The sequence below is a fragment of the Varanus komodoensis genome, unplaced genomic scaffold (genome assembly GCF_004798865.1).
Source record: "Varanus komodoensis strain SLA01 unplaced genomic scaffold, ASM479886v1 scaffold19, whole genome shotgun sequence".
Taxonomy (NCBI): domain Eukaryota; kingdom Metazoa; phylum Chordata; class Lepidosauria; order Squamata; family Varanidae; genus Varanus; species Varanus komodoensis.
Genome location: NW_025335550.1, coordinates 15,141,679 through 15,168,493, shown reverse-complemented (window position 1 = coordinate 15,168,493; position 26,815 = coordinate 15,141,679). Strand labels below are relative to the sequence as shown.

At 39.9% G+C, this 26,815-nt stretch overlaps 1 protein-coding gene across 7 annotated transcripts in view; it reads right to left on the bottom strand.

The window, feature by feature from the left end:
* The window catches only part of CNTLN (centlein), a 213,942-nt gene that overhangs the window by 125,770 nt on the left and 61,357 nt on the right, over positions 1-26,815 (bottom strand). For all 7 annotated transcript variants that reach the window (XM_044427774.1, XM_044427777.1, XM_044427780.1 and 4 more), the window contains 5 exons: positions 19,504-19,638; positions 18,696-18,875; positions 10,353-10,486; positions 5,350-5,512; positions 1,203-1,394 (listed from right to left, as the gene is read on the bottom strand). In XM_044427774.1, the coding sequence (XP_044283709.1) occupies positions 1,203-1,394; positions 5,350-5,512; positions 10,353-10,486; positions 18,696-18,875; positions 19,504-19,638 (804 nt within the window). The remainder of the gene's footprint in view (positions 1-1,202; positions 1,395-5,349; positions 5,513-10,352; positions 10,487-18,695; positions 18,876-19,503; positions 19,639-26,815) is intronic.

Here is a 26,815-nt window from a genome sequence, read left to right as displayed (position 1 = left end):
GGAGTGAAATCGTCTTTGAGGTTTTACGGTTGCTTTGTGAAGTTTTTCAGGCAGAGCACAACAAAAGCCTACTTTGAACGGGGTCAAAGGATTTTCAGGGGAAGAGGATGAGCATAAACAAGCCACCCTGACGGTAAGCTGGAAGCTTTACTGAAGGAGGGGGGGTGACAAGGGAAGTTTCCACTTTGGATTCAACTCTTCACATGGGCAGGTGTTTCTCCTTCAACTTTGGTATTTAAGAGTTCTTATTCTTCTGTAATCTGATGGGATTTTCAGTAAAAGAACTGCATTGCAAAGGAATGTCTTGAGTTTTGAAGACAGAAGGAAGGAGGGAAAGGACCGGCTTACAGCAATTTCCTGTACTTACCTTTCTGGCACCCAGACACATTAAATTATGCTAACACAACACATTATTTTTAGGATGAATCTGAAGCACAACACTCACCACTTTTCTCAAAGAAAGTATGTGAATATTTGCATTTTCAAATCTCATTGCTATTGTAAATGTAATAGGACACACCTACTGAGTCAGTATCTCAAGGGTTATTTTAGAGTGATTAGCAAGTTCACCTACTTTCTGCCACTGCCAAGGCAGTGATGAATTCAGGTTGCTGGAATGGCAGGAATATCAGTTAGGGAGAAAGATGCACTATAGGAACAAGCTGGGATGGCAAGGATGGGACCTATTCCCCTTTGCCTGGAGGATAGATAACTGGTGCTAGCTTTCATAACAATGATGGGCAAAGAAAATGCTGGTGGTGCCAGCTCCACATCATTGCAAAGCACCAGCAGATGGCATGTGCCATTTGAGAAACAGCATTCCCTTTTGTGTGACAGATAAAGCGAAATGACTTTCCTACAATAGTACCTGCTGTTCACAAGTTGTATACTCATTTAAAAATAAATAAATCTGCTACCCAATTAACCAGAAGCATTTTAATTGATCAAACAGTGCTTAATCAATTAATTGGTTTGATTAATCAACTAAATGGTTACACTAACACTTATCTTCCTTCAGGATTTAGAATTATCTGGTCACTGTGGCAGTCTACAAGAAATCAAGTTACAGAAGAAACTATCAGGTGGCATCATTTTTAACAAACACTGCAGAAAAATTGGCTGATGCTTAATTATATTATAGCCAAACCTTAAGTTTCTACTGGGCTGTTAAACTGAGTAATGCAACTTAAAATTTCTCTCACCTCTCTTCTCTGCTTTGGACAAATTTCATGAGAGTGTGAAGACACAGAACTAAGGGCTTGAAGTTGTTCTTCCAGCTGACTGACATGTCGTTCTTTTTCAACTAGTTGATTCTGGAGAGAAACTTGATTCTGCTGAAGCTGAATTTCCTTTGCTCTGAGTTTCTCAAAACTTATAGTCATTTCGTTGTAAAGCTGCATGAAACAAAAACAACAGTTTAAGAAGAATGGTCATCATGAATAAGGGCACATATTCATAAATGCCATGGATAAGATTTCTAATGATAACTGAATCAACAGTATTAAAACCTTACTGATCCTACTTTGCCAAATCCCATATAGATCTTTTATCATCACACAGAAAGACACACATCTTATTATTGCAGAACCATAAATGGCACTGTACAAGCTTTCCTTTCCATGCTGCTTTTTAAATAAATGGAAAGCCTCTTCTAGATATAATGTAGTAATTATATCAGTTTCCTTATCCCCAGAAATAAAAATTCTAGATTATTCAGCAAAGGCTATTGGCATATTAAATATGATAAACGCAGAGACTGTACCATTCAAGGTATGATTGGGTCTTATTATAACAGAAGCCAAAACCAAAAAAAGAAGGCCTGGCACTCCCCCGCAGCCCCACATCTTATCTAGCCATACTCTGTCACACCTCCAACACAACACACTTCTAGTATCAGCTGCATTGGGGAAAAAAAGAGCAACAGGGAGCAAAATGAAACAAGGCAGAAGGAACATATCTATATGTAGACAAAAAGAAGTTCTACAACACCCACTTTCCCCAGCTAGCATCTAATGCCAGTAGCAACTACAGTGATGCTGATGTTATTGATGTTTGGTTAATACACAACGAAGTGACCGTTTCCTAATTCTTTCCTGTGCAACATCCTAGCATATCTTATCTAGAATGGCTTCCAGAAATGAAATTTAAAAGCTGGCTGTTAGTTATATTAAAGCAGCGAAATCAGGATTCTTCAAGACATCTAGCTTGCCTAGTCAAATAATAATAAAAAAAAAGCAAAAACTTTCAGCCATACAGCAATGTAAAAGTATGTCTATATGTGCAGAGGACTCAACAAGTTTCATTCTCCAAATAAATGAAACCTGATAACAGACTTTACATTCCCAGAACAAATCAAAAGTGCAATATTCCGGGCCAAATGTCTCCCTTGCATTAATGTGCTGGCTGCAGGAATTAGATAAGGACTTGTTAGCAACTCCATAGGCAAATTCACAGAGGAAAAGCCTTCTACTTTTCCAAATGGCATTGTTCTTATCAGCATGTACACCCTATGATATATTGTCCCTTACAGCAAGATCAATGAACTTTTTTGGTGGTCAGATAGTCCACATACCCAATAGCACTTGTGACTGACACACTGCAAGTTCAACATACCAGCACACTATCTAGATAGTAATGTTATTTGCATAGACATTCAAGTCTGTCAGGACATAAACCTACATTAAGCAGCCTTGAACACAGGGAGTGGCAGGATACACATTTGAGATAAACAATACTTTTCAGACAAATTTACAACTTAATTCTACTCTTAATACATGTAGACTCAGTGTCATTCACTGGGACTTATTCCCAGAAGTGTAAGCATAAGAATGGGACTTAGGGAGAAAGCAATGATAGGAAGACTCCTTAATAAAAACAGAGGAGCTACACTGGATATGAGCAAGAGTCGACCTAATCCATCTTCCTGTTCACATAATAGCAACCCAGCTGCCTGTGGCAACCTGCAAGTAGGACATGGGTGCAATAGTAACCTCCAACTCATGTTCCAAGCAATTAATAATGGAGCGTCATCATGAGAATAATCACAGATAGATAATAACCATTATCTTTTATGAATTTATCTAACTCCCTTTTAAATCTATGAATTTCAAAATTAAGTATCTACAGTTGGACAGTACTTTAGTACTGAAGGTTGGGAAGTGATTCTCACAAAAAACTCCCTAAACTAGTCTTCCCCAACCTCATGCTTCCAATGCCTATCATGCCCACTCCGTTAGTCCATTCATTAGAGTTGAAACCTTTTGCAAGTCTTCTAGGATTGCCCCTGGATGTAGCCACAATGGAAAAGATGTGAGCATTCTTATTTGTAGATCCCAAAGTTGGAAATGAAGCCCAAACTGGAAAAGTGTGGTGCAGTCTATCAGTTCCAAACTAGTATCTAATTGGGGGTTACACAGAACCACTTCTCCTTACTCAAGACAAATATTCTATGCTAGAAGTCTTATAGACACTCCTTGACATCTATTTTATACTGTATTTATAGCTCTTCTCAAGAAAAGGAATTATTTTCTAAAAATGTATACAAACTATTTTACTGGTCCCAGACACACAAAGTGCTCCAGTAGCATGCTGGTTTTAATGAGACTCCATAGATTTGTCCTCACCTAAGACTCAAGGTGGTGAGTCTTAAATCAATACTAAGGATAATAAGACAAGAAGAGTTGCTCAGTCTCCAGACTACCTTATCAGAGTGCTTAGAAATTTACAGTTTAGAAGTTTTGTTTCAAAATGCAGTGCCTCCCTTCACTGAGGTCTTGGCTGTCTAGCTTCTTATTAATCAGTCTGATTGAAAATCTCATAAAGGAAAGCTGCCTCAATGGGCTAAAAGTAACACTATTTGCTCCCTCTGCAAAGAAAAACCAAAATAACTTTTCAGTCTGAATCCTAGAACCAAATAACGTTAACAGCAGCTCACATATTATGTATTCAGCAGCACAAAGTTAAGCATATTACACAAGTGCTTTCTGTCTTTCTTTCTTCCAATGGAACACGAAGAGACAGAATGACTGATACCCAAGGATGCATTATGTTGCCCAATCAACATGCAGTAGTCTTTAGCAGCCAATTTTCCTCTAGCACTTATTTAATAAATTTCTATACTGCCCAACAGCCAAAGCTCTATGAGTGGCTCACAAAGCACATTAGAAAAGATACATTGTATAAAAACATATTAAAACATCATTAAATGTGTACAATACAATATTTAAAGCTACTTATTAAACAGGTTAAAACACAGATTAAATAATAACTTAAATAAGAAGGAAAAGGAACAAGAACATATATTCAGATCTGTTAGCAGCTAGTAGGTCCCGGAAGCTACTTGATTGTCCTACAGTCACCCCAGGTGCTGAGAGGTCCAGGAGAACCAACAGGGTCACACTTCCCCCATCTCTCTCCTGGCACAGGTCATCATGCAGCGTAACCAAAGCTGTTTCCATTCAAAAACCAGGCCTGAACCCTTACTGAAATGGATCCAGATCATCAGTCTTGTCCAAGAGTGCCTCGCACTACTTGGCGTTGATCTTCTCCCTGGCCCAGCCAGCAGTTTCCTCCTGGCAAGGATTCAATGCGGACCCAGCTGCACAAACCTGTTCAAGTACCCTGTCAATATCCTTGAGCTGTACTAACCAGAACTCATCCAATGTAACTAAACTAACTCAGCCACTTCAACCTAAGTTAGTTTTTTACTTTCTCACCTGCAATGTCTAAATATTCCCTTTTTTTCAGAAAAAAAATGAAATATGATATATAACTTCCAACTCATGCAGCCATGACCACTTGCATTCTTTCCTTTTTTGAAAAGACTCTGTCAACCTGTCTTTAAATTTCAGCACAAACCATTTAAGTAGAACTTTTAAAAAAGTTATTGTAATGACCAAGCATAGTAAGTATCATTAGGATCAAGCATAGTAAAAGCAGCACTTTATGAGAGAGACTGGGCAGAATGGATGAAATTCCAGTATTTAAAAGAAAGATAAATCAAAGCAAGCCAGTATTACCCATTACTAAAAGCTGCTCGACCTAGCTGTAGGCCATAAGTGAGGGGAAGGATCTCAGCTAAATCCATAATATCATGCAATATTTTCTTCTTTGCAAACTACAGCAATGGTCTATTCAGGCTGCTTCTTCCAGCTGCAAAGAGCAGTAGAAAACAGTGATGGTGGTGATGCCATGACCAGGAACATAATGGCTATTTGTCATTCAGCTGCTGACCTGTGTGCAGCTCCTTGCCCTAGGCTGACATCATATTGTACTTATTGTGAAAACTGTTTTCCTACAAAGCATTGTATTAAGGTAGAAGAAAATGTATTTTTATAGAACTCTACATACTTTCTGATATGATATTGTTTCAGCTGTGTGAGCATCTTCCTGAGTTTTCAGTACTTTTTGTGCATCCATATTGAGAGCCTGAAGCTGCTGGATCAGCTCTGCCTGCTGTGCTGCATGTTCAGTGTTTTGTTTGTAGAGATTCTGCAGCTCCTGCAACTCCTTCCTGTGCAAAGCAAGCAAGAAACAAGAAACTTGAGCAAAAGAAGTACCACAATCATCTCAATTAAATAGTTGTGTTAGCTCTTTTTATGGAAAAACCTTAATTCTTATCTATGCTTTCCTCTCAGCTTAAAAATAGATATTATTTTTAAAGGTAATAGAGATGGATGCTTATTTTTTATTTTGCTTAACTTGGATCAACATGCCAGAAAACAATGTGACTGGTAAAATAACTGAATCTTCAAAGCAATACCAACTGTTTTCTTTCAGTACTCAACAAATTCTATTATTCCAAAATATGACATACAACTTTCACTAATATAAAGGTTTTAAACCTGTCATTTGCATCTTTTCATTGCATCTTTTTTCTCTATGCCCAAGAATATCTTCTCTAACTGATGATTAGCACTTCTTGTATCTGGTGAGGTAGGCTCAAGTTCATATATATATAAGTTCACAAATATATTCAAGTTCATATATTTCCCAAACTTTCTTTAAACTCCAGTGGAGAGTCCTGTGACAGCAGCAAATGAAAATGGAGTATGTCAAAATTTTAACTGTAGAAAGTCATCTCTCCATCATACTTGTAGCCCTGCTTGCACTTGTAGTGGACTTGTCTCGGACTGGACACACGGCATCAGTTCTCCTTTTGCTGACTGTAAAGGGTGGCTTTTTTGATTCACTGAAACGAGTACATCCTAATTATGTTTCAAATGTGCTGAGATTATTAGCATTGGTTCAAAGCCACCTGTCCTGCTCCTCAGAACATAGCTATTTGATAGTATAGCACTTTGCATTACTTAGTAGCCCCTTGTGGATGCTCTACAAAACAGAATAGAAGCTACCTGAATATTTGCCATTGTTTAAAGGACTTCAGAGTCCACTGGACTCTGATTTTCTGCATCCTAACTTTTATATAGGCCAGTATCTTACTGTGGGGTACTACCACAACATACACTTAGCTTAAACCAATGTTTTCAGACATTAATTCATGAATTTCATATCAATGCAGATAGAAATCTAAATGATATCAAATACCCAGATGGCAATGATTTCTCTTTCTTCCTGAGTCTGTAATTTGTTGTGAAGGAGGGCACTAGGCAGGGGATGCAGGCGAATTTTCTATGGGGTGTGTGTGTGCGCGCGCGTGTGTGAGAGAGAGAGAGAGCGCGAGAGTGAGCGCATGCGTGTGTGTCAGGAGCTTCAGGTCAGGAAGCTGCTTGGTTCATTCCCACAGCTGCTCAAGTCAAAGCCTTCTGCTATGCGAACTTTCACAGAAACTGCAGTCATTACATCGTAAGACGGGGTAGAGCAGACAAGCAGCAGGATACTGCAGCTGATCACAGGATACCTTTCAAAACTGAGCAGCTTTAATAGAGCCTTACAAAAGCTATAAAGAAAGGTACCTCAAAGCTCACCGTTTCAATCTTCAGATATGCATGAATCTATAAATTGTGGGGTTAATGCTCTGCAAGTAAATGTCTGATTGACAAAGCAGAACAAAGGACTAGGGCATAGGTGACAGATTTGCTAGTAAGTGCTTAGTTGCTGTTTCATCTGGTTTGGCACCCAGCTCAATTTTGTGAGGGTCTGAATACTGATCGACAGAATAAAACAGCATTTTGCCAACATAACACGAAACAGAAAGGGATGCACCCATTCCTGTTCTTATTGCACAAAAGGAAAGCCAAGAGAAGCATCCCCAACTGAATTAACTTGCTGACTTTGTAAAAAAAACAAAAACCCTGCATGCTGTATTTGATTACACTGAACTCTTCCTTGGTGTCTTTTGGTTCTTTCCTCACCTGGGCACCATAATTCTCACTGTGGTGTGCTACACCATGCCAAAGGAGAGACATTACAATGAAAGAGTCTAACGTGTCCATTTCAGAGCGTGTGCATGAGCAGGAACACATAAAAAAAAGAAACATGAGCTGATTCAGGCCTCAGAATCCATGAACAATCAACATGTAAGGAGGAGGAGCTGTGGCACAACTAGGCAGCATACAAATGTTTTGAATGAATGAACGAACGAATGAATGCTTTGTTCCCCTGTTTGCACACCTGCATCATTCTGAACTCATGTAGTGCAACAGTCAGAAGAGCAGCACTTCCCTTATCCTGGTTCCAAGAGCTCCCTGAATGATTTTATGGGATTTCTAATGGTATGAAGATCCTCCTCTTCAGATTGTCATCTTTCACAAATACAGGGGAAAGGAAACACGTGAAGGGAGGAAACTAGAGAATTCCCCCTTCCTGCATGTTGATTGGACACAAAGTATGAATGCAGTATCTCTCAGAGCATCCCTGTCAGGCAAATATTACATGGGCATGGAATTTCAGGACAGAATTTCAAGCACCAGGCTGTGCATGACACAACCAGTAAATTTTGTGTTGCAAACAGAACAGTAGCTTTCCAAACTTTAAATAAGGCAAGCATCATAGATGTGGCATTAGGTACATCTTGTCCATGACATTAATTGTCCTTAGCATAATCTTTGCTAATACCTTCTAGCATTGTATTGAGGCTTATTAATCATCTTTATTATAGGCCTTCTATTAGACTATAAAGGCCTAACAATGATTATCATGAAAATTCCTTCAACACTAAAGAAAAGATTTCCTGTTATTTCCTAATTGCATATTGAATAACATTCACCTTTCCACAGCTTACACTACTGTAATGTCATAAAAGATGACAGACGTATCTATGGCTATGGAAGTTCTGTTGATGCAACATACCATTATAGTCATTATATGGAAGAAATTGCCTAGAACAGAGTGTAGCCATTCCAAAGGGAAAGAATGGATAAATAAAAGGTCCATGTTTACTTGGACGGTCTCATTCTGTCCCAACGAGCAAGAGTATTTTTTTCTTTTTATGTTTTAATTAATTTTACATGCATAAAGAATACAATTAATAGTAATGAACATAATTAAACACTACTAATAAGCATAATGAAACAATAAAATAACAACACTGCTACCTCCACCTGGACCAACAAATCATGCTACTTAATATAAGATCATGCATTTATTCCGGTTGCCCCACTCCCACTTCCCTTCCAGAACTGCACTGACTCTTGTGCCAAGTAAGTGTATTTACAATTGCAACCCAAGTCTGGGGAAAAATCAGTTATACCAAACCCAAAAAGGGAGCTTGTCACAAATAGAGCTGCCAGGCTGTTGACGGGGACTGGGCGTTATGGTCACATGACTCCAGTTCTCCGTCAGCTTCACTGGCTTCCCATTGAAGTCCGGGCCCAATTCAAGGTGTTGGTAATGACCTATAAAGCCCTAAACGGCTTGGGTCCTGGTTACCTGAAGGAGCGCTTACGTCCATATATGCCCAGCCGGCCCTTGAGATCAGCGGGAGAGGCCCTTCTCCGGGAACCCTCCGGGAAGGAAATTAGGAGGGTGGCTACTCGGAGGAGGGCTTTCTCTGCGGTGGCGCCCAACTTATGGAACATGCTCCCCAGAGAGGTCCGCCTGGCGCCGTCGTTATTTGCTTTTCGGCGTCAGGCGAAAACCTTTTTATTTAAGTGGTATTTTAACTGTTAGTAGTAACTGATTTTATCTGGCCAGGGCGGCTTATTTTATATTGTATTTTTTGGATTTTTAATGTTTATATTAATTTATTGTTGTAAGCCGCCCCGAGGCTTCGGCGAATGGGGCGGCATAAAAATGTTTTAATAAAAATAAAATAAAATAAATATCACTCACACACACACACACACACACCATCTGTTGTGGCCTAAGCTTTCATGAGTGAGACCACAGTGACCATTCACAGCATCACTAATTTGTTAAATGTAGTAGAACAGAAATCTTGGTTTATACTAGATCCTAAACAAACAGAACCAAACTTAGTCGGGTTCAGCAACTTCTTAATAGATTCTCCATTTAAAATAAGCAGTAGATTCTCAGTAGATTTTCTCCTGATCCTCCCTTTGGCGGAACAATTGGACCATACAAAGTCAGCAGCAGAACATTCTGGAAGATAAATGTTTTCCCACTGGTGCCTGAATTGTGCCATTTTCTGAATGTGGCAATGTGAGGATGTGCAATGTACCAAGTTGTAGCATCACTGTGTTTGCACTGTCCATGCAAAGTTAATACCAAGCATCATCAGACATAACACTGGTTTGGTGGCTGGTGATGTGCTTGCTAGGGACTTCAGACAACTGTCATCATTGCTATAGTGCATCTTTTTTTACTGTTAGTAATGAGCTTTGGATATTTCTTCTGGGACAGCAAGAGGTATAAACTATTTACATTCATGTGAGTTTCATCAGCCATATTAATGGGACCAAAGGTTTGCCCTGCCTGTGCTTCACAAGCTTTCTTAGCTCAGGCTTTCCTTACACATCCCTCCCATTTCATAAATGTAGTGTTAATCCTCTTGATCCAACTTAAAATGTGAAAAAACCCTCAGATAAAGCTGAAATCACAACATTATAAACCTTTAGCAGTAGACTCCTGCTGACCTGTCAGACTTAACTCTAATTAAAAAGTGAAAGTTGGGCTTAAACTTTTGTCAGTTTCAGGCATTTAGCCTCTCAAATTAATTGCTTATGTTACTAATCATATTGATGTTTTTTGACTTTTAGTGGAGATTGAGAACTCTCTGACCCTACACTAATTAAAGGTGTGCATTTTAACTAATGTCCATAATGGAAGGCAAAAGGCACTGAGATAGTTTGCATTAACAGTAGACACCCTAAATGTACTCTGGAGTGCAAAAAGCACTGGGACAGACTTTCTACAAATCCAGACTATTTTACATTTCCTTGGATTATTCTCAAGAGAAGTCAACAACTTTCTCATAAAAGTGTGGTACATACCTTGTTCTGGTCACATCCAAATCTTTTTGTGTTAATTCAGTCTGCTTAACACCCAGCTGAGATGCCAGATCATTGCATCTACTCTGTAAGATTTCCATTTGCTCTCTTGCCTCTTTTAAATCAGCTTCCAAATTCTGGAAAACACATTATATACTATGAAAGAATTAAACTAGGAACAAAAGATTGTGCAATAATAAGAGGACAACAGCAGTGTAACTGTTTCAAGCATACTTGTCTAATCAGATTAAAAATATGAGATGTGCTTACCTTACAATCATAAAAACTGGCTTAGATAAAAATTAATATAGTGTAAAATACTACAATTACAACGAGGAAACTAATAAAATACAGCTAGGCAGTGGCTCTGTTCACACACAATGACAAGCTATGTCAGGAATGGCTTGCTGTGTGCAAAATCAATAAGCTTGTTGAAGCATGGTATGTTTGGTTACCTTAACCCCATGCAGAATCAGTGGCCTAGTCTAAGGTTTCCATGTTTTAGCATTACTTTTCATTATGTGTGAATTCATTTACGAAGTTTTTCCATAGTTTCTGCCATCGAGTTTGGAGGCAAGAGCAATCATGGTAGCAGCAGACGCTCCGACCTGCATTTTTTGTTGGCCTGTTCTGCCAGACAACTGCCAAGGCAGCTGCAGCTGCCCTCTGCCTTGCACTGCTTTTTCCCTGTCCACACCCTGCCTTCCCGAGGCCCAGCTGCAGTTCTGGAATATCCACAGCAGCAGCAGCAGGGCATTGCACAGCACCCTCTCCAGGTGCAGCCACTTGGAGACAGGCATGCTGACTGTCAGGTACTTCCTGACAGTTAGGACCCCAAGGGTATGGACTGAGCTTCCATGGGAGGTGGTCAACGCTCCATCAGTGAGGGTATTCAAGGACAGGCTGGACATGCACATGTCATAAGTGGAGCCAGCTTATGGGGTCAATCTAGATGGCCTGGGAGACCCCTTCTGACTTGTTCTGTTTCTCTATGTTTCTGTGCTTGACATTGCCGTCTGGGTGTTGCACTTTGCTCGAGTGGCACTCCAGAATGGCTGTATATGTGTTCTACTCAGGGAGCCAGGACTCTCTTCTTGTGAAGACATCTTTGCACAAGAGAAGCACACTGACTGTGTGCAGGCAGAGCCATCAGGGAGATTGTCCTGAGAAGCCCAGGTCTCCCACTCCCACCACTCCTATCTTGTCCCTGACATTCCTAAGGATTCTGAACTGTGCCCCCACCTCCTGCCACGGCTGCACAACCACCACATTGCTTCTGGTCAGCCAGAAAGCAGATGCCCACATGGGGCTCCCATGGAAACTATTCCCACAGGATGCACTCCCTCCATCCCTGCCATGGGTGCCCATGAAGATGCTCTCTGTGCACCTGGGTGCAGGGGGAGACAGCCCCTGGCAGCATATATGAGTTCTGCGCATGGGCATGTGTGGAGTGGACACCGTGCAGCAAGGGATGGAGTAGAGGTGGGTGTGTGGGTTGGCATGCATACTTGCACATTGGTGCGGCGCAGGACAGTGCAACACAGCAGAGGGAGCATTTCTGCAGTGCTCCTCTAGAGCAGCTCCTCTAGTGAGTGGCGGCTGCCTCACTGGGCAGCAAAAAACAAAAGCAAAAAACTGCAGCTCGCTAAGAACATGTCAAGGGGGGTGTGGGGGCCAGTGAGGGAGAGGCAGGCAGGGCTGGCAGGATTGGTGCATGTTGGGATTGCTTCCTAGCCATGGGGGTTGATGGGATATGTGCTACTATTTGCAAGTCAGATGGAGGTGCATGGAAACTACTAACAAGTAGTTACCACTCAAATGTGTGAACTCAGGACACAAGATAGACAACCACATGGTAACTATTCAAGTTATATGTGAATAACAATATTTATATTGTCCTGCAGTAATGCACACACAGTGGACAGTTCTGCTTGTTCCATCTGAATCTTAGAAATGCAGAATAGGAAAAATAGGTTGCTTTTCATGCTTTTTAAAACTGAGCCTTATTTTTCTCTAAAAAATAATCTCAGATTGTCTAAAATATATTAACTCCCAAAAAAACCACAATTGTAGGTATAGTAAAAATAGTTCAAATTAGTAAAATCAATTTTATAGGCCAAAACCAGGGGGAAAATAAAATAATTCAGCATAAAAACATGGAAAAGACCTGTAATCCACACTAAGAACTGTGGATAATAAAGTGGAGGAAATACGCAAGGATGAATTTGTTCAACTTTGGTCAGGCCAGGTTCAGAGGTGATTCTGCAATCTGTTGAATGGGCACACCATTATCAGTAAGAAAAGAAAAGAAAAGAAAAGAAAAGAAAAGAAAAGAATCCAAGGAAAGAAAAGTGGCAAAAAGAGGGCTAAGACATTGTCTGGGACTATATAAAAGACAAGAGGGTAAGTTGATGTCAATCATAACCAGTCAAACACAGAAAGGGTAGTATTGACAAATATTTGTGGTTTTACACACTGAATTCACACATAACATTAAACAATGCTGTGCGGTTACCATGCAGCATGTTACCTAATCTTCTGTTCCTGTGCTCACACATTTGCAAGGAATCTGATCATAAGTAGCTTCTGTGCACCTCCATCTTCCCTCCAAACGGTAGCACATTGTCAGTCCCTGCAGCTAGAAATCAATCCTAGCATCACTGTCCTGCCTCTCCTCCGCTGGACCACCTGCTCTCCTAAGCCAGCAGCCACTTTTTTTCCTCCTGCTACTCCAGGGAATCACCATCTACACATTAGAACAGGACAGTTGCTCTGTAGGAGCAAGAGAGCAACACGCCCTGCTGCTGCTGCCGCCACACTCCGCCCATGCATAAGCACGTACCGCACATCCACTCGCACCTCTCCCCCTCCCTTGCTTCACACATGCCTGATGCTCCCCGACCCCAGTGCAGGATTTGCAGATGTGGTGGGGGCCACCTCCCTCCTGCAGCCCAGCACATGGAGTGCAAGCAGCATGGGCACTGGTGCCAGAGATGGAGGGACTTCCCTGACAGTGCCTGTCTGGCAATCTTCCTGGGAAACTCCAGTGGCAGGCTGTCAGGAAAGGGACAGGAAAGGGGCTTGTGGGCATTCCCCTGGATTGTCAGGTAGAGGGAGGGAGGGAGCGAGCGAGCAAGCGAGGCAGAGGACCGGGACCAGAGCAGGAAATACGGGCTCCCTGTGAAACTCACTGTGGTGGCACTGGCCCATGTGCTGCCCATGCATTCCTCACAAACAGGAAGGCTTCCTTGAAAAGAGACTGGGGTTTCCCATGCAGCACAAGGGCCATGTGCTTACTGCTCCAGCAGAGGGCAATGATCAGGCAGGAGTGCCATGCTTGGCTACATCTGCAGTTGCTGTTAAAGGCACTCCTTTTCTTCCCTGCTCCACCACAATGCTCAGGCAGTGCATGGCGGCCACCACAAGGAGGCTCTGAGGAGGTGGAGCAACCGAGAGTGTGTACCAGCAGGGAAGAAAGGAAGCACAGGGACAGCCAATCAGTGCCCTGCTGCCAGAAGTTGCTAGGCAGATCAGGCCAGCGGAATGAGGCAGCTGGAGTGCTCCTGCTACCAAACTCACTGGCATAAAGGGGAGACCATGCAAAAGACTGTAAGTGGATTCACACAGAACAATAAGCAACGGTGAAGTGCAGAAACCTTAGAACAGGCCATTGGTTCTCCATGGGGGTTCATGGTAACCAAATAGGCCATGGTTCACCAGGCTTGCTGAATCATACAAAACACCAAGAGTCATCACACATACACATAGTAAACAGAATTTTAAAACGACTCCACCTATGCGAGCAATAAAACAACATATTATATCTTGGAAGCTCAGCTTTTTCTTTCATAGTCAGGTTTAAGTATTAGTTACCAAGAAAAATATTTAAGATCTCAATAGTCATGAATAGTCAGCCATTGGCTTAAGGTAAGTGTAGCAAATCAGCTCAGCAGCTTCATGTGCTGAAGAGAAGGTTATAAATAATGTTTTTTGTTGGACATGAAATTAAACAAAACTAATTTTAACTCTTATGCTAATATGGTACAATCAGGTCTTGGACTTCAATAAAAATGAACATGTGGCACTAACATAACCACAGCATAGCATTATCTCTTTTCCTGTGTGGCATGTGTGGTATTCAATGCAACAAGAATGCTACCCTTTCACATCCCTGAGCCTTCTGACTAGACCAACTCTAGGGAAGGTAAAACTTTCATGACACAAACCATCAATGAAAAAACCAAAAATTTAGGCAATAAAAACTTTCCTCCCCACATCTTTTTTGCACCAAATCAGATTAACAAAGCTATTGCACTATATCCAACACAGACAATATTTGATAATAATAAGTAGGTACAAAAAGGAATTTTGGGGAATGTACTTTCTCATATAAAATCTGCAAGTCTTTGTATGGATACAAAGCATATAGTATTTTAAAACAAAATTGTGTGTCTCATCATATCATCTTCCAAATAGCTTTGAATAATGCTTATTTATTAAGCTTCCACAGTAGCTAAAATCTCTGAAGGGCGATCATGTAAGCAGTGCTTTTTACCCCACTGTGGCTCCCATGTGTGCTTTCTTAGCTTGCCTTCAAAGCCTCCCTCATAATAAGGAAATGTGTCTTTCTGGGTTAGATATTTCCTGCACAAAGTTGAGGTCTACCAGCTCCAACGATGAACAACTTTGCAACTCTTTGGGCCTTCTCCTCATAGTTTAGATACTGGCAGATCCAACTGCCTCAAAATTTACCTGTGTGTTCTGTGGAGAAACAGAAATCATTCTATCCTATCTCCTTTATTCCCCAATCTTTCTGCCTTCCCTTTTTATATCTCCCGTAACCACACTAGTTCAAAGGATGGAGTCATTTCCTTTGGGTATCCCGAGTGTTCTTATAGTACAATACTAAGGCAATGAATCTGTTGTCTCAGACTATCCTTAGATAAATGTTCATTCCTGGTTGTCATAACTCCCAGCCCAGGCCCAAAGAAGAGTAAACAGATAATTTCTTGTTGTTTTTTACAAAGAGGATTACAGTAGCTTGAGAGTTGCTATCAAACAAGGTTTGCTTTGGTAGGGCAGCCATGTATATACAAATAAATTAAATAAACTTTTCATTTACAAATAAGTTGATATTAGGTGTCAGACATTCTTTTACTATGACAGTTTTTCACTCTGTAAATAGCTAAAATCATAGACCTCGATTGTGGGTGCCACAGTCTCCTAAAGTTATAGAAGCTTTCTGATTTAGATCCTTAGAATACAAAGCATAAAAACTGTGAAGAAAAATCAACAGGTAGCCAGCCTGTAGACTATACATGCTGAAAAAACACAAAATATAGAACGTGAATGTAACTGATATGGCGCTCTGGAGAAAATCATTCAACATAGTATTAGTACAGCATAGTGGTTAGAGCATTCTACTGAGGCTTGGAATATCTGGCTTCTAGTCCTCATTCAACCATATGATGCACTGGGTGGTACTTTGGCCCAGTCACTCACACTAAGCCTAACCTACCCACAAGGCTGTTGTTTTGAAGATAAATGGAGAGGAAGAGAACTGTGTGAAGCTGCCTTTGTTTCCCTACAACATGGGTCCTCAGACTATAGCCCAGGGGCCGGATCCGGCCCAGCATGACCATTTATCCAGCCCGCCATGCCCACTTGGGCGCACGTGCACACGCCCCAGTGCCGCTTCCCACCTCACCCCGCTGCGCGGGGAGGCAGCAGTTTGCTTGCTTGGTGAAAATAATCTCCAAGCAAGCAAGCAAGCAAGCAAGCAAGCAAGCAAGCAAGCCGCTGCCTGGTGTTCCTGCCTCGCGGCGCGTGCCCACATGCACTGCCCCCGCCCACCACCAGCACCACCTTTCTGGCCCGCGCCCAGCACCGGCAGCTTTCAACTGGTCCCCTGGTGGAAAAGTTTAAGGACCCCTGCCCTACAAGAATAAGAACATTGGGGTATATATGTAATGATAATAATATCATCACCACAAATTAAAATGGAAGTTCATCCTATCAAATGGCACTGTTTCTTCCTGGACTTTTTTTCCACTATAAACCAAGATGGTTACAACTGACTGTCATTGATCCATGAAAAAAAAGTAGAAACTTGTGCATTTAAGCCAACTTCTTATGCAAATTAGCACAGATTTTTTGTAACCAACATCTATGTGCCATAGCAAGCCAGCCAGCACTTTGAATGCAAAACACATACAGAGCAAATGTGCAAACTATCAGAAATCACTGCCTTTAAGAAATGTACACATTCTAGATTGTGGATAACCAAGTTAATATATTATGTCCTTTATTTCAGCAAAGCTCTCTGGCCCCAAAGGCCACATTAGGCAGCATGGGGCGGGGGGTGGGGGGGACAGGCCCAAGCATATGTCTACATACAGGCACTAATAGACTAGCACCCACAAATACCCCTTCCCCTTACCTTCCATTGGAGATAAAGGGTTGACTTGCTAATGCCAACAAGAGAAACCTTTCCTTAGCTCTGGTCTCTACTAAGATAACTGGAGGGATGCTCTAACCAGTGCAAGCAATTTAATCCTTTCCTTAGCTCAGATCTCTTAGATAAGCAAAGAATTCATCTGGTAAGCACTAGGAAGGGAAGCACTACATAGAGCAACTGCAACTTTTTTTGGAGGCAGATGAGAGGTTTGGAAGGCATCAGAAATCCCTTGAGAGGCCACCAGAAATGACTTGGTAGGTTACACCTTTTACTCTTCTGGATTACAGGAATGCTCTTGAATATTCAGAGAAAGGCTAGAGTTTACAATGTGTGTGTGTGCATGCAAACAAAATCTTTGAACAGCAACTGAGAGAAGGCTAACTGTGTACTTGAAGAATGGACAGCCTGAGGAAAGGGAGCTGAGGGAAAGACAAAGGTGGTAGTGGTGAAGTGCACAAAATGGACAGGGACAGGGAAGTACTCACAGGGAAAAAGACTGAAAAGATGATGTGAAGGCAGCCCTGAAAGGCAGCAACAGTGACAGAAAGAAAGATCCAGGGGGCAGAGGAACATCAAAGCAGGGAGAAATCAAAGCCCAGGAACTAGCTGGGGATGTGGGACACAGAGAGAAAGAAATTGAACGCACATTTCTTCAAGAGGTAATGTAGAAAGAGAATGAGAAGGGAAATGAAAGGCATGGTTGGAGGTAGCAGAAGGTCACCATGTAGAGATTAGGGAAACTGGAGGTGAAATCCAGGTAACTGCTATCCACCAACACCAGCATTAATTTCATATGGCAGTCCTAAACTAAAGGTTTAACCAAATTTAATGGTTTTTACTCACCAAGGGTCTGGAACTGTGTTTTTGTGACTAGGAATCTATCCAAGGTATCAGCAGCATCACTAAACTACAGTTCCCAGGATACTTTAGGACAAGCCTTAGAAATAACACTTTTATACATTTGTAGTGTAGAAATGTCCACAGAGATGTCAAAAATTCATTCACTACCACACAATTTATTAGTAACTCTTTTATGTGGGAAGAAATAAATCTTTCTAAATAAGTCAGTTATAAAACTTATAGCTTATCTATCCTTGGGCATTTATTTAGTCTAAACAGTTTAGATCTTAGGGAACCCTAAGCATATCACACACCAATTCTATGACAAATTCCTAGAAACAGATATATACCAAGTTCTGGACATATGAGGCATCTAATAAAATGAAAAAAGAGCCAATACATTTATCATAAAAATAAAATGTTTAAAAAAGATCTTATCATAACAGTAACTTATCATGAGTGGGAGCCTCTAACGATTGATACGAAATGCATTACAGAATTTAGGAATATACTCACTGCTGTGTTCATTGCATTAACATTACACCAATGAAATAAACACTGAAATCCTGTGCACATTTTCCAGGAAGTAAATGCCACTGATCTCAGTGGGGCATACTTCCAAGTAAACATGTTTTGGCTGGCTAACACTGGAAAGAAAATGCTTGACTGAATGGACCTTTGGGTCTGATCCAGGAGAGGTCTTCTTATATGCTTATGCAAAAGACTGGGCTGCCAATCTCATTGAGAAGGGAAATCCAGGAGTGACAGGATCTTTCTGACTATTTTTAAAAATAATGTTTATATTTGAATGAAATATCTTTTACTATTTAATGATTACATTTTAGGGTGGCTATTTGAAGTCAGTTTCCTGCTTTGCTACATCAATTTTTAAAAAGCTTTGGGTCCTCAGTGAAGGAATGTAAATGAATGTCAGTCCCCATTGGTAGTTATGAATATATAACTTGTTATTTAAAGAAAATAACATGTAGCAGAACGCCTCTGAGAAGATGGTTCTGAAATCACATCCAGGAGCCTCTTCCTTCTCATACCTTTATTTTTGCATCGATGCCAGATTTCTCTATTCTCCATTGTGCCTCCCGCTTCCTCAGTTTCTCCAGGTCATTTAGCAGGTCAGTATAGCGTGTACTTAATCCCTCATTTTCCTCCTCCAGATTTTTTATAACCAGTCTGCTTTGCTCATCCTTTCTCACTGCACACTCCTTAGTGTCCTGTAGAACAGTACCACAAGGGCCGATAAACCAAAAAAAAGGGGGGGGGGAGGAAAGGGGGGAAAAAAGGAAAGTGAGAACTAATCAGCAAATATAAACTGTGCAGTTTTACCCTCACAGCAGCTTCCTCCGTATTTGATGGCCAAGGTCACCTGTGTACTTTTATTGGCCTCTTTCATGCAGGTGGAAGGGTCATATTTTTTAGCTGGATGACAGCTTTGATGAGTACACATTTGCAAAGAGCCCATTAATTGATCAAGCTGCCTTTGATGCTGTCCCCAGCTATTTTTGAGACCCACACAGACATATCCTCCCAGACCTCGGCTTTATCAATTAATAATGCCAGTCCCATCAGAATCTAATTACATGAAGCCACATCTTCACACTCCTACTTTCTTTGCTCCATTTCCATCATTAACTATTTATCGGAAAGTTATAAAGCGTGGATTCTTCACTTTAAAGCATCTTTCTCTGAGTTTTGTGCGTGAGAGAAAACTGGAAGGTACAGCCTAAGGCCTAAGGCTATACTTCCTCTGAGCTTGTCACTTTCCATGCCACAAAGACGATGCAGCTCAAAGAGCTACTTCAAAGCTGTGGCCATCTTGGTGCTATGTATGAGTGAATATACCTTAAGTTCCTGGATTTTATCTTTAAGTTTCTGCTGTAAGATGCAGAGTTCGTCCTTCCAGGCCATGTTTTCCCCATCGATAGCAATCTTTCTCTGCATCAGGCTGTTTATTTCTTCTTGTTGCTCACATGCTCTCTACAAAAGGTTAAAAATGATTAATTAAAAAGAGGGAAAAGCAATGCATTCAAACAACTACTTCAAACAATCAAAGATTTTCATTTTACTTGTGCCAAGTCCATTTACAGTTTTTGCCTGCTATTTACTCACACTTTCCAATCCAATGCAGAAGTGTTTAGTGGGATCATATTAGTCAACTAAACTATTATATTCCTATCTAGCAGAGACAATGCTGCACAAAAGTCTATATTTGAATAAATAAGGGAGATTTCAGTTTTATTTTCGATATTTTTAAATGATGATTATAATAGTTCCTGAAAGCCAGGAATCTTAAGTAAAGAAATGATGCACAGGGGATAGTACTGTTGTCTAGCCAAGTCCTTGTCTGACCTATTATCTCATACAATAGAGCAGAATAGTTACTTCAGAGCCTAGCAACTTTTTATTGTCTAAAGAGCAATCCAACCTACGGGCATGATGGCTCACGACATTTGGCATCATCACAGAGGTTTGAAGCCCAGCAACTCTTGACTGAAGTGTATTTACGTTTGCAGTATTTCCAGTTTATGTCCTAGCTAAACTGACATTTTAGAAGTCAAATATCACTAAAAGATAGCTCTCTTTAAAACATTCTCTCTCAAATATTAACTTCATGTAAAAGTATCCAGTGTTTTTAAATGTCATTGAATGTGTTCCTCTATGCACATGCACAAATTTGAGCACATTCCCATACTATGCATTCATTAAAGAACCTTTTGATTCTTACAAGAAGGCATCTGGCAGAGAAAACCCAATGACTGACTGACTGACTGACTGACTCTCTCTCTCTCTGACACACAACCCCACCCCCACCCACCCACACTCTTCTTCAAGTAATGGAGGAATTTTTTAACATAAGCAAGAACTTAAAATGTGTGCTCATTAATCTGGGAAATCAACTTGGTAGAGAACTCATGGATCAAGACAAATATGAATATATACAAACAGACAAGAAAGCTTGTATCAATGGATGCAAAGAGAACTGGATCATTGGGAAACTGGCTTTGTTCTTTTTCTTGGCTGCTGAAACCATAGCCAGTTGGAAGGACTGCTGAAGAGAGAAAGAAGTGTGTTGCACACAAGTGTACAAGGATTCCAACCATCCAATTAAATTGTAATGAGTAGCTGGGAAGAATAGTAGCCACGATAACAAAAAGGAATCCCAGCTGCCCACTAGTTGCCCAGGGAAAACTGCACTAAGTAGCTGAGGCTTCAAACAAATACAATCCAAAATTATATCAAATTAACAAAAATACATACATAAATCAGGGAAGGGAAAATATACCGATTTTTTAAATAATTTGATCACATCTCAACATGTGTTTAGGCAAGAATTTATGTAGCCAGACTTTGATGACACCGGTTAGAAGTATCATAGGAGCTGTAAAACCTTCAGATCCTATGCCCTGTTTTCTCTGTGGGTTTACTGATGGGAGCCCAAGTTTGCTTGACTCCCAACAGCCTAACGGCACTTCTTCCAATAGTGGAGTGATGAAGAGACCAAAATGAGTTTCAGTAAGCATGGATTCTGATGGTACTGGTTCAATATCTACACATGAAGTCTGTAGCAATGGCATTGTTTATGCACCACTGAGGGAAGAAATCCTTTCAAAGAGAGTTTCAAGAGACTCAAGTTTGACATTCAAAAGTCACAAAGAAGTTATAGGAAGACTTTAGGTGACAACAAAAGCCATGAAAGAATGGAGTTGAGATAACTCCTTGAAAATGTCATCTTCTACATAAAGAGAAAAACTAGGCATGCAACAAAGAGGGGGCTGTGCTAGCAGCTATTCTGGAGCTGTTTTCCTTTAAAATGTGGAAAGCTTTTCAGTTTACACCGGAGTATTGAACTGATCACTTCAGGCTGGAACATGCCTACATAATTGTATTATATAGATAGATATGTTGCATAGATTTGCTTACCTTAAAAACTACTGAATATTTATAGTTCCACTTAAGTTAGCATTGCTAGATTTGACCTTGCATATGTGACGAGCAAAGCCTTTTAAGCAAGATTACTTTGCTGCCAACTTTCTCACCTTGGCTTTTCTTATTGTTTCACATTTATGTTTTGACTTTAGAAGATGCATCTATTTGCATATTCTTTCCTTATAATCCGATTACAGCTATTATTTTACTCTGTTTTATATATTTTATGTCTATTCTTCTATACTGCACATTAGCAAAGACATTTGGGCAATTCAGACAATAAAACTTAAAACCATAAAATAAGTGAGATGATAAAACATAGTAGAAAAACCAAAAGATTAAAGCAAAGAAAAACCAAAGTAGAAACAAAGATAAAATCTACTAGCAGCAGAAAAATCTAAAAACACATTTTTTTAAAGCAGGATTGCTAAAATGTCTTGGAAAAGAGGGTCAGCTATTGGGCAATATAAAATGTAACAAATAAAAATTATTTACCTGGTGCCAAAAAGTCCACAACTTAAGAGCCAACCACTCCACCACTGGGGCTCCCTCCAATAAAAAGGCCCTCATTAAATTCAGTACATTTGGAAGGGCACTCAGAGAAGGATATTTTTCATATGCACATGCATATGTGTGTATTTTGCATACCTAAAATCTCAGAATACCTCAAACATATCTGTACAACCTCCTTGCTTCTCAGTGGCCCCGCTTTAGTCTCAGTCTTGCTGCAAACAGTGACCTAAGTTTGCATTTAAAAGTAATGATATTAAATATATATATATATGTATATATTGTTTAACCAATGCCTAGCCTGACAAGGCTCATGTTTCTTACTTTGTGAGGGCCTGCTTCTAAAAATCATGCTATATTTCTTACAATTGTTCAAGACTTAGACTTGTAACAGGTAGACTTTTCACTTTATGAAATATTTCCATTTTACCACTAATCATTTTATTGAGTTTCCCTCTTCCAGAAAATAAAGAAGTTAATACTACAGTAATTTCTTCTATAATTTGATTTTAATATAATCAAGGTATTTAAAAATGGGTCTACTAAATAGGCTAGATAACAGTTAAGAATGAGATGTTTTAATGTTAATTAATGCTCAAAGCTAGAGTTATGTTTCTTTCAATTGGACCTATTAAAAGGGGTTTTAATATAGATTTGCACAGCAAGCCAAAGATTTTCAAGTGGAAATAATGAGGCAGCTAGTACTGTTTTAACCCCTCTGGAGTATAATTGGTTGATAAGGTTTTGAAAGATTACAAGGTCTAGGACAAAAAGATTAGCTTTAGTCTCTTCAGATCAAAACTGAAAGCTAATTAAATAACAGTGCTATAAAACAGAAGGTAAAGGTTTACCATACTTTTATTCATTCTTAATTTTCATCTCCTGAGAAAAAACAAGCATCTTTTCTTTACATTTATTTGGATCTTTTATTGCCAACCTGAAATAACATTAAGGCCACCAACAAACAGAATATGTGATATAATATCTTAATGTTAATATCCTAGTCACTTAGAAAGAGAAGTGACTTGGGGGCTTTGATACTGAACCTCATCAATCCAGTAATGGACCTATATCAACACCATGGTATTCAGAGAAGTTGAGGGCAATGGACACTTACTCTAGTCGTGGCAAAAGACTCAGGACAAGCATAGTCAACCACAGGTAATAAATCAGAGCTTACTCGATGGCAATAATGGTGAGAAATAAATCTTTGCTATTACCACTTTGACTGAAAATAGTCCACCCCCACCACCCCATTTTTAAAGTATCTGCATAAAACCACTAGGGGGAGTGGTTCAGAGGTCTCTGTCGAAGGTAGATGACACATATTTCTAGCTCTTATTTCTATTTACTCATCTCAGGTAGGCTGTGCAATAATGAATAGATGTTTAAAGGAGATTATGGGATAGATGACAACAAACACTTTGGGAGTTAACTTAGATAAGACAGTATGTGAATAAGGAAATTGCTAATTTCAATGGTGTACAAGTGGTCTTGGATCTGATTCTACCTCCCTTACAAGACTGACTTCACAGCATGAGGGTCTTCCTGCATTTGGCATGATCTGTGGATACCTGAAGGGCTGCTTCCACCTGTATGGACCTGCCTAACCTTAAAATAAGCCATAGAGGCCCTATCTTCAGGTCTGCCATCAAGTTGTTAGACTGGTAGTACAAGTGATGGGTCCTTTTCAGTGGCAGCTCTGTCCCTATCTAACTCATTCCCACAAGATGCCTATTTGGCTGCTCTTCAGTTGCTTTTAAACTAGACTTGTGTCTTATCCTGATGGTCTGGACTGAGGCAATTTTATGCTGCTATCATATCACATTATAATGTTTTGGCGTGTGTGTGTGTGTCTGAATGATTGTTTACCTTTTATATCTGTATGTGCTGCAAACCAGTTTGTTGTGGTATATAAATAAATGGATAGGATGATAAGAGATTTTGCCTTGCATTAGTAAGACACTAGTTCCCAGAACAGAGGCATTTCTGCCAACTGTATATGCATTTGAGCATTATATTTGACCATGTTAACACACAACTCAGGCCATTTTGCATGGAAATAAAAAGTACTTTAAGAACTGCTCCAAGAGTGCAATTTTTTTAAGAGGATGGGCATAGGAAGGGCCCTGTATGGTATGGTAAACTGGAGTAGAGCTTTGGGGCTCAACTAAGGCAAGTGACTACCTCTGCTTAACCCATTTCCCAGTCTCTGTTTGAGGGTAAGTTAGGATAACCCTATAAACAACACTATGAAATCCCTTTCAAGGCAAAGCAGCATAGATATGTAATAGATATTTTGCACAAATGTACAATTTTGTATTGAGTAGTACAGCTGATAAAATATCTACAACACAGAATTCTGGATAACAAGTCTAGTTTTACCACCACATTTGGACAGGCTTAATTAAATCTGCAAAGCTTCATTTATTAATTGGTTTGCACAGCACCAAGGTGATAAGGCATGTGATAAAGCATGGAAGTAAATCTCAGACTTGTTTTTTTTCATATTAACTGGGGCTTATAGTCTGATAGACAATTGCACATGGGGGCTGTACTTTCAAGTACACAGGGGCAATGCACACATTAAAGACATGTGTGAAAAAGCATGAGCTTACTTATCAAAGCAGAAGACACTGTTTTACAGTTTTACTACACATGCATTTCAAAACGTATGGGAGTGTTTCCCTGAAATAATGCAGTAAGAAAACAGCTTGGGCAATAAAAGCAAACTTTATTGAAGACAGTGATCTTCAATAAAAGTACCAATACATGGCCATATCAAAACTGACAGCAGAGGGCAAGATATGAAAGTTCAACATCAGCAATATTAATAGGGGGAAACAGAATGCTTAAACCAATCTATCTTCCTTAATAAACATATTAATGAGTGCCATATAATAATATGTTGCATCTTGAGATGGCGTAAGTATGGCTTGAGAATAATTTTTCTACCTATGACATAATTACTCAAAGCAGTCAAGCATTTTTAAAGTTAAATTAACTTATGCAGTGAAAAATACATGCTACAACACATCTAAGCAAATCTCATATTATTGAAACACCAAAAATTAACAACGGTCATCCATGAAATGGTTCCTGGCTAGTGGAAGATGATACAAAAGGACAAGGCAAATACCTATCACAGAAAGAAAAACCAATATTTAACATCAAGACAGTTTCCATTTCGCTATGCAGCAATGGGTCACACATTACAATGAAAAGGAAGGTTACATTTTAACAATATAACCTAAAGAAAACAGTTGTATCAACAATGGAAATGAAAAAGGAACAGTTAAGTGAGATAAAGTTCTGTTTGAGCTATCAATCATAAGGAACGAATTAAACTTCAGTCTGTCCAGAATAGCTGAGTTACCTCAGTTCTATGGAAAGTACCTACCGGTTATTACTCATTTAAACAGAACAAGCAAACTGATGCCCATATTGAAGGCTTGTCTATGCTTCAGCATACCTCACTTTGGAATGCAATACAGAGTTAAAAAAAAGCTTAAGCAGACTTCGGATGCAATCCTGTGCATGATTAGACAGAAATGGTCCAACAACTCCCAACATTCCCCATCAAGACATGATGGCTAGGGAATGCTGGGAGCTGTAGTACTTTTTCTTACTAAATATACATAGGATTGTTCTGTTAGTTGTGCCTGGGCAATTGACGCAGATATGTTACAAACCTAGGAAAACTTGGCTTTCTTCAGAGAAACAATCTGAATCATGCCACCCTAGATCTTCCCCTCAAATATCAGTTTTTTTTCAGATAATTCCACTGTATGCAATGCACATTAACACCAGCTTGAAGTATGCAATTACTTCCAGTAGTTAACATGCACAAGCTCTGGAACCAATCATAACCTTTAAAACACTATCAAGTATTATTTTTCTCCAATTAGTTTACACATCTTTGTGCCTATGATGAAGACACATAATTTTACTCAAAAATTATACCATTCCAATATTACAAAACACAATTTTCCCCCTTGGAGAGAGACAAAACAAGTCTGAAAAAGATGCCATTGAAGATAGTTGATTTTGTTGTAAAAATTAAATAAAAGTTGTGTTCGTGTATTTAAAGGTTTATAACCTACTCCTGCCTTCCCCGACATGGCCCCTAAAACACCCCTCAGCACCCACAAGGTCCCTTGCTGTTACAGAATTTTTTTTATTTGTGATGTGCAGCCAGGCACACTATAAACAAAACACTAAACTCCAAGTATTTGCCATTTTTATTGCTCCAGTGTTCTTAGGAAATGAAGAAGCTGCTCAAGTACTGTTAAATTTTTGCTCTTGAAGCACATCCAGTCATCTATTAAACTGTTTTTTTTTGGTGGGAGGGGAGAAAAAAGGACCCGCTGCTGCCTCGCAAAGTATGGAAAGGGCAACAGAAAGCAAGGGGGTGAGAGGAGACAGGAAGATGTGTGTGCTTGGGCATGCACATGATAGGTTGTGTGGGGCAAGAAAGAGAAGGATGTGGGTGAGGATCTTTTGGAGAAAGACAGAAAGTCATGTTCTTGGACCAGAAGAAAAGGAGACAGAGTGAAGGGGCTGCCAAAGAAGAAATGAGTTAATTGAATAGGAAGTGGTAGCAAATGAATACAGTCCAATGTACTACTACTCATAATAATTAGAGGAAATAATTAAGGAAAATTTGTTTAGAGATGATTTGGGCAGATGGGTGTGCCTCCTGTGAAATGGGTGGAAA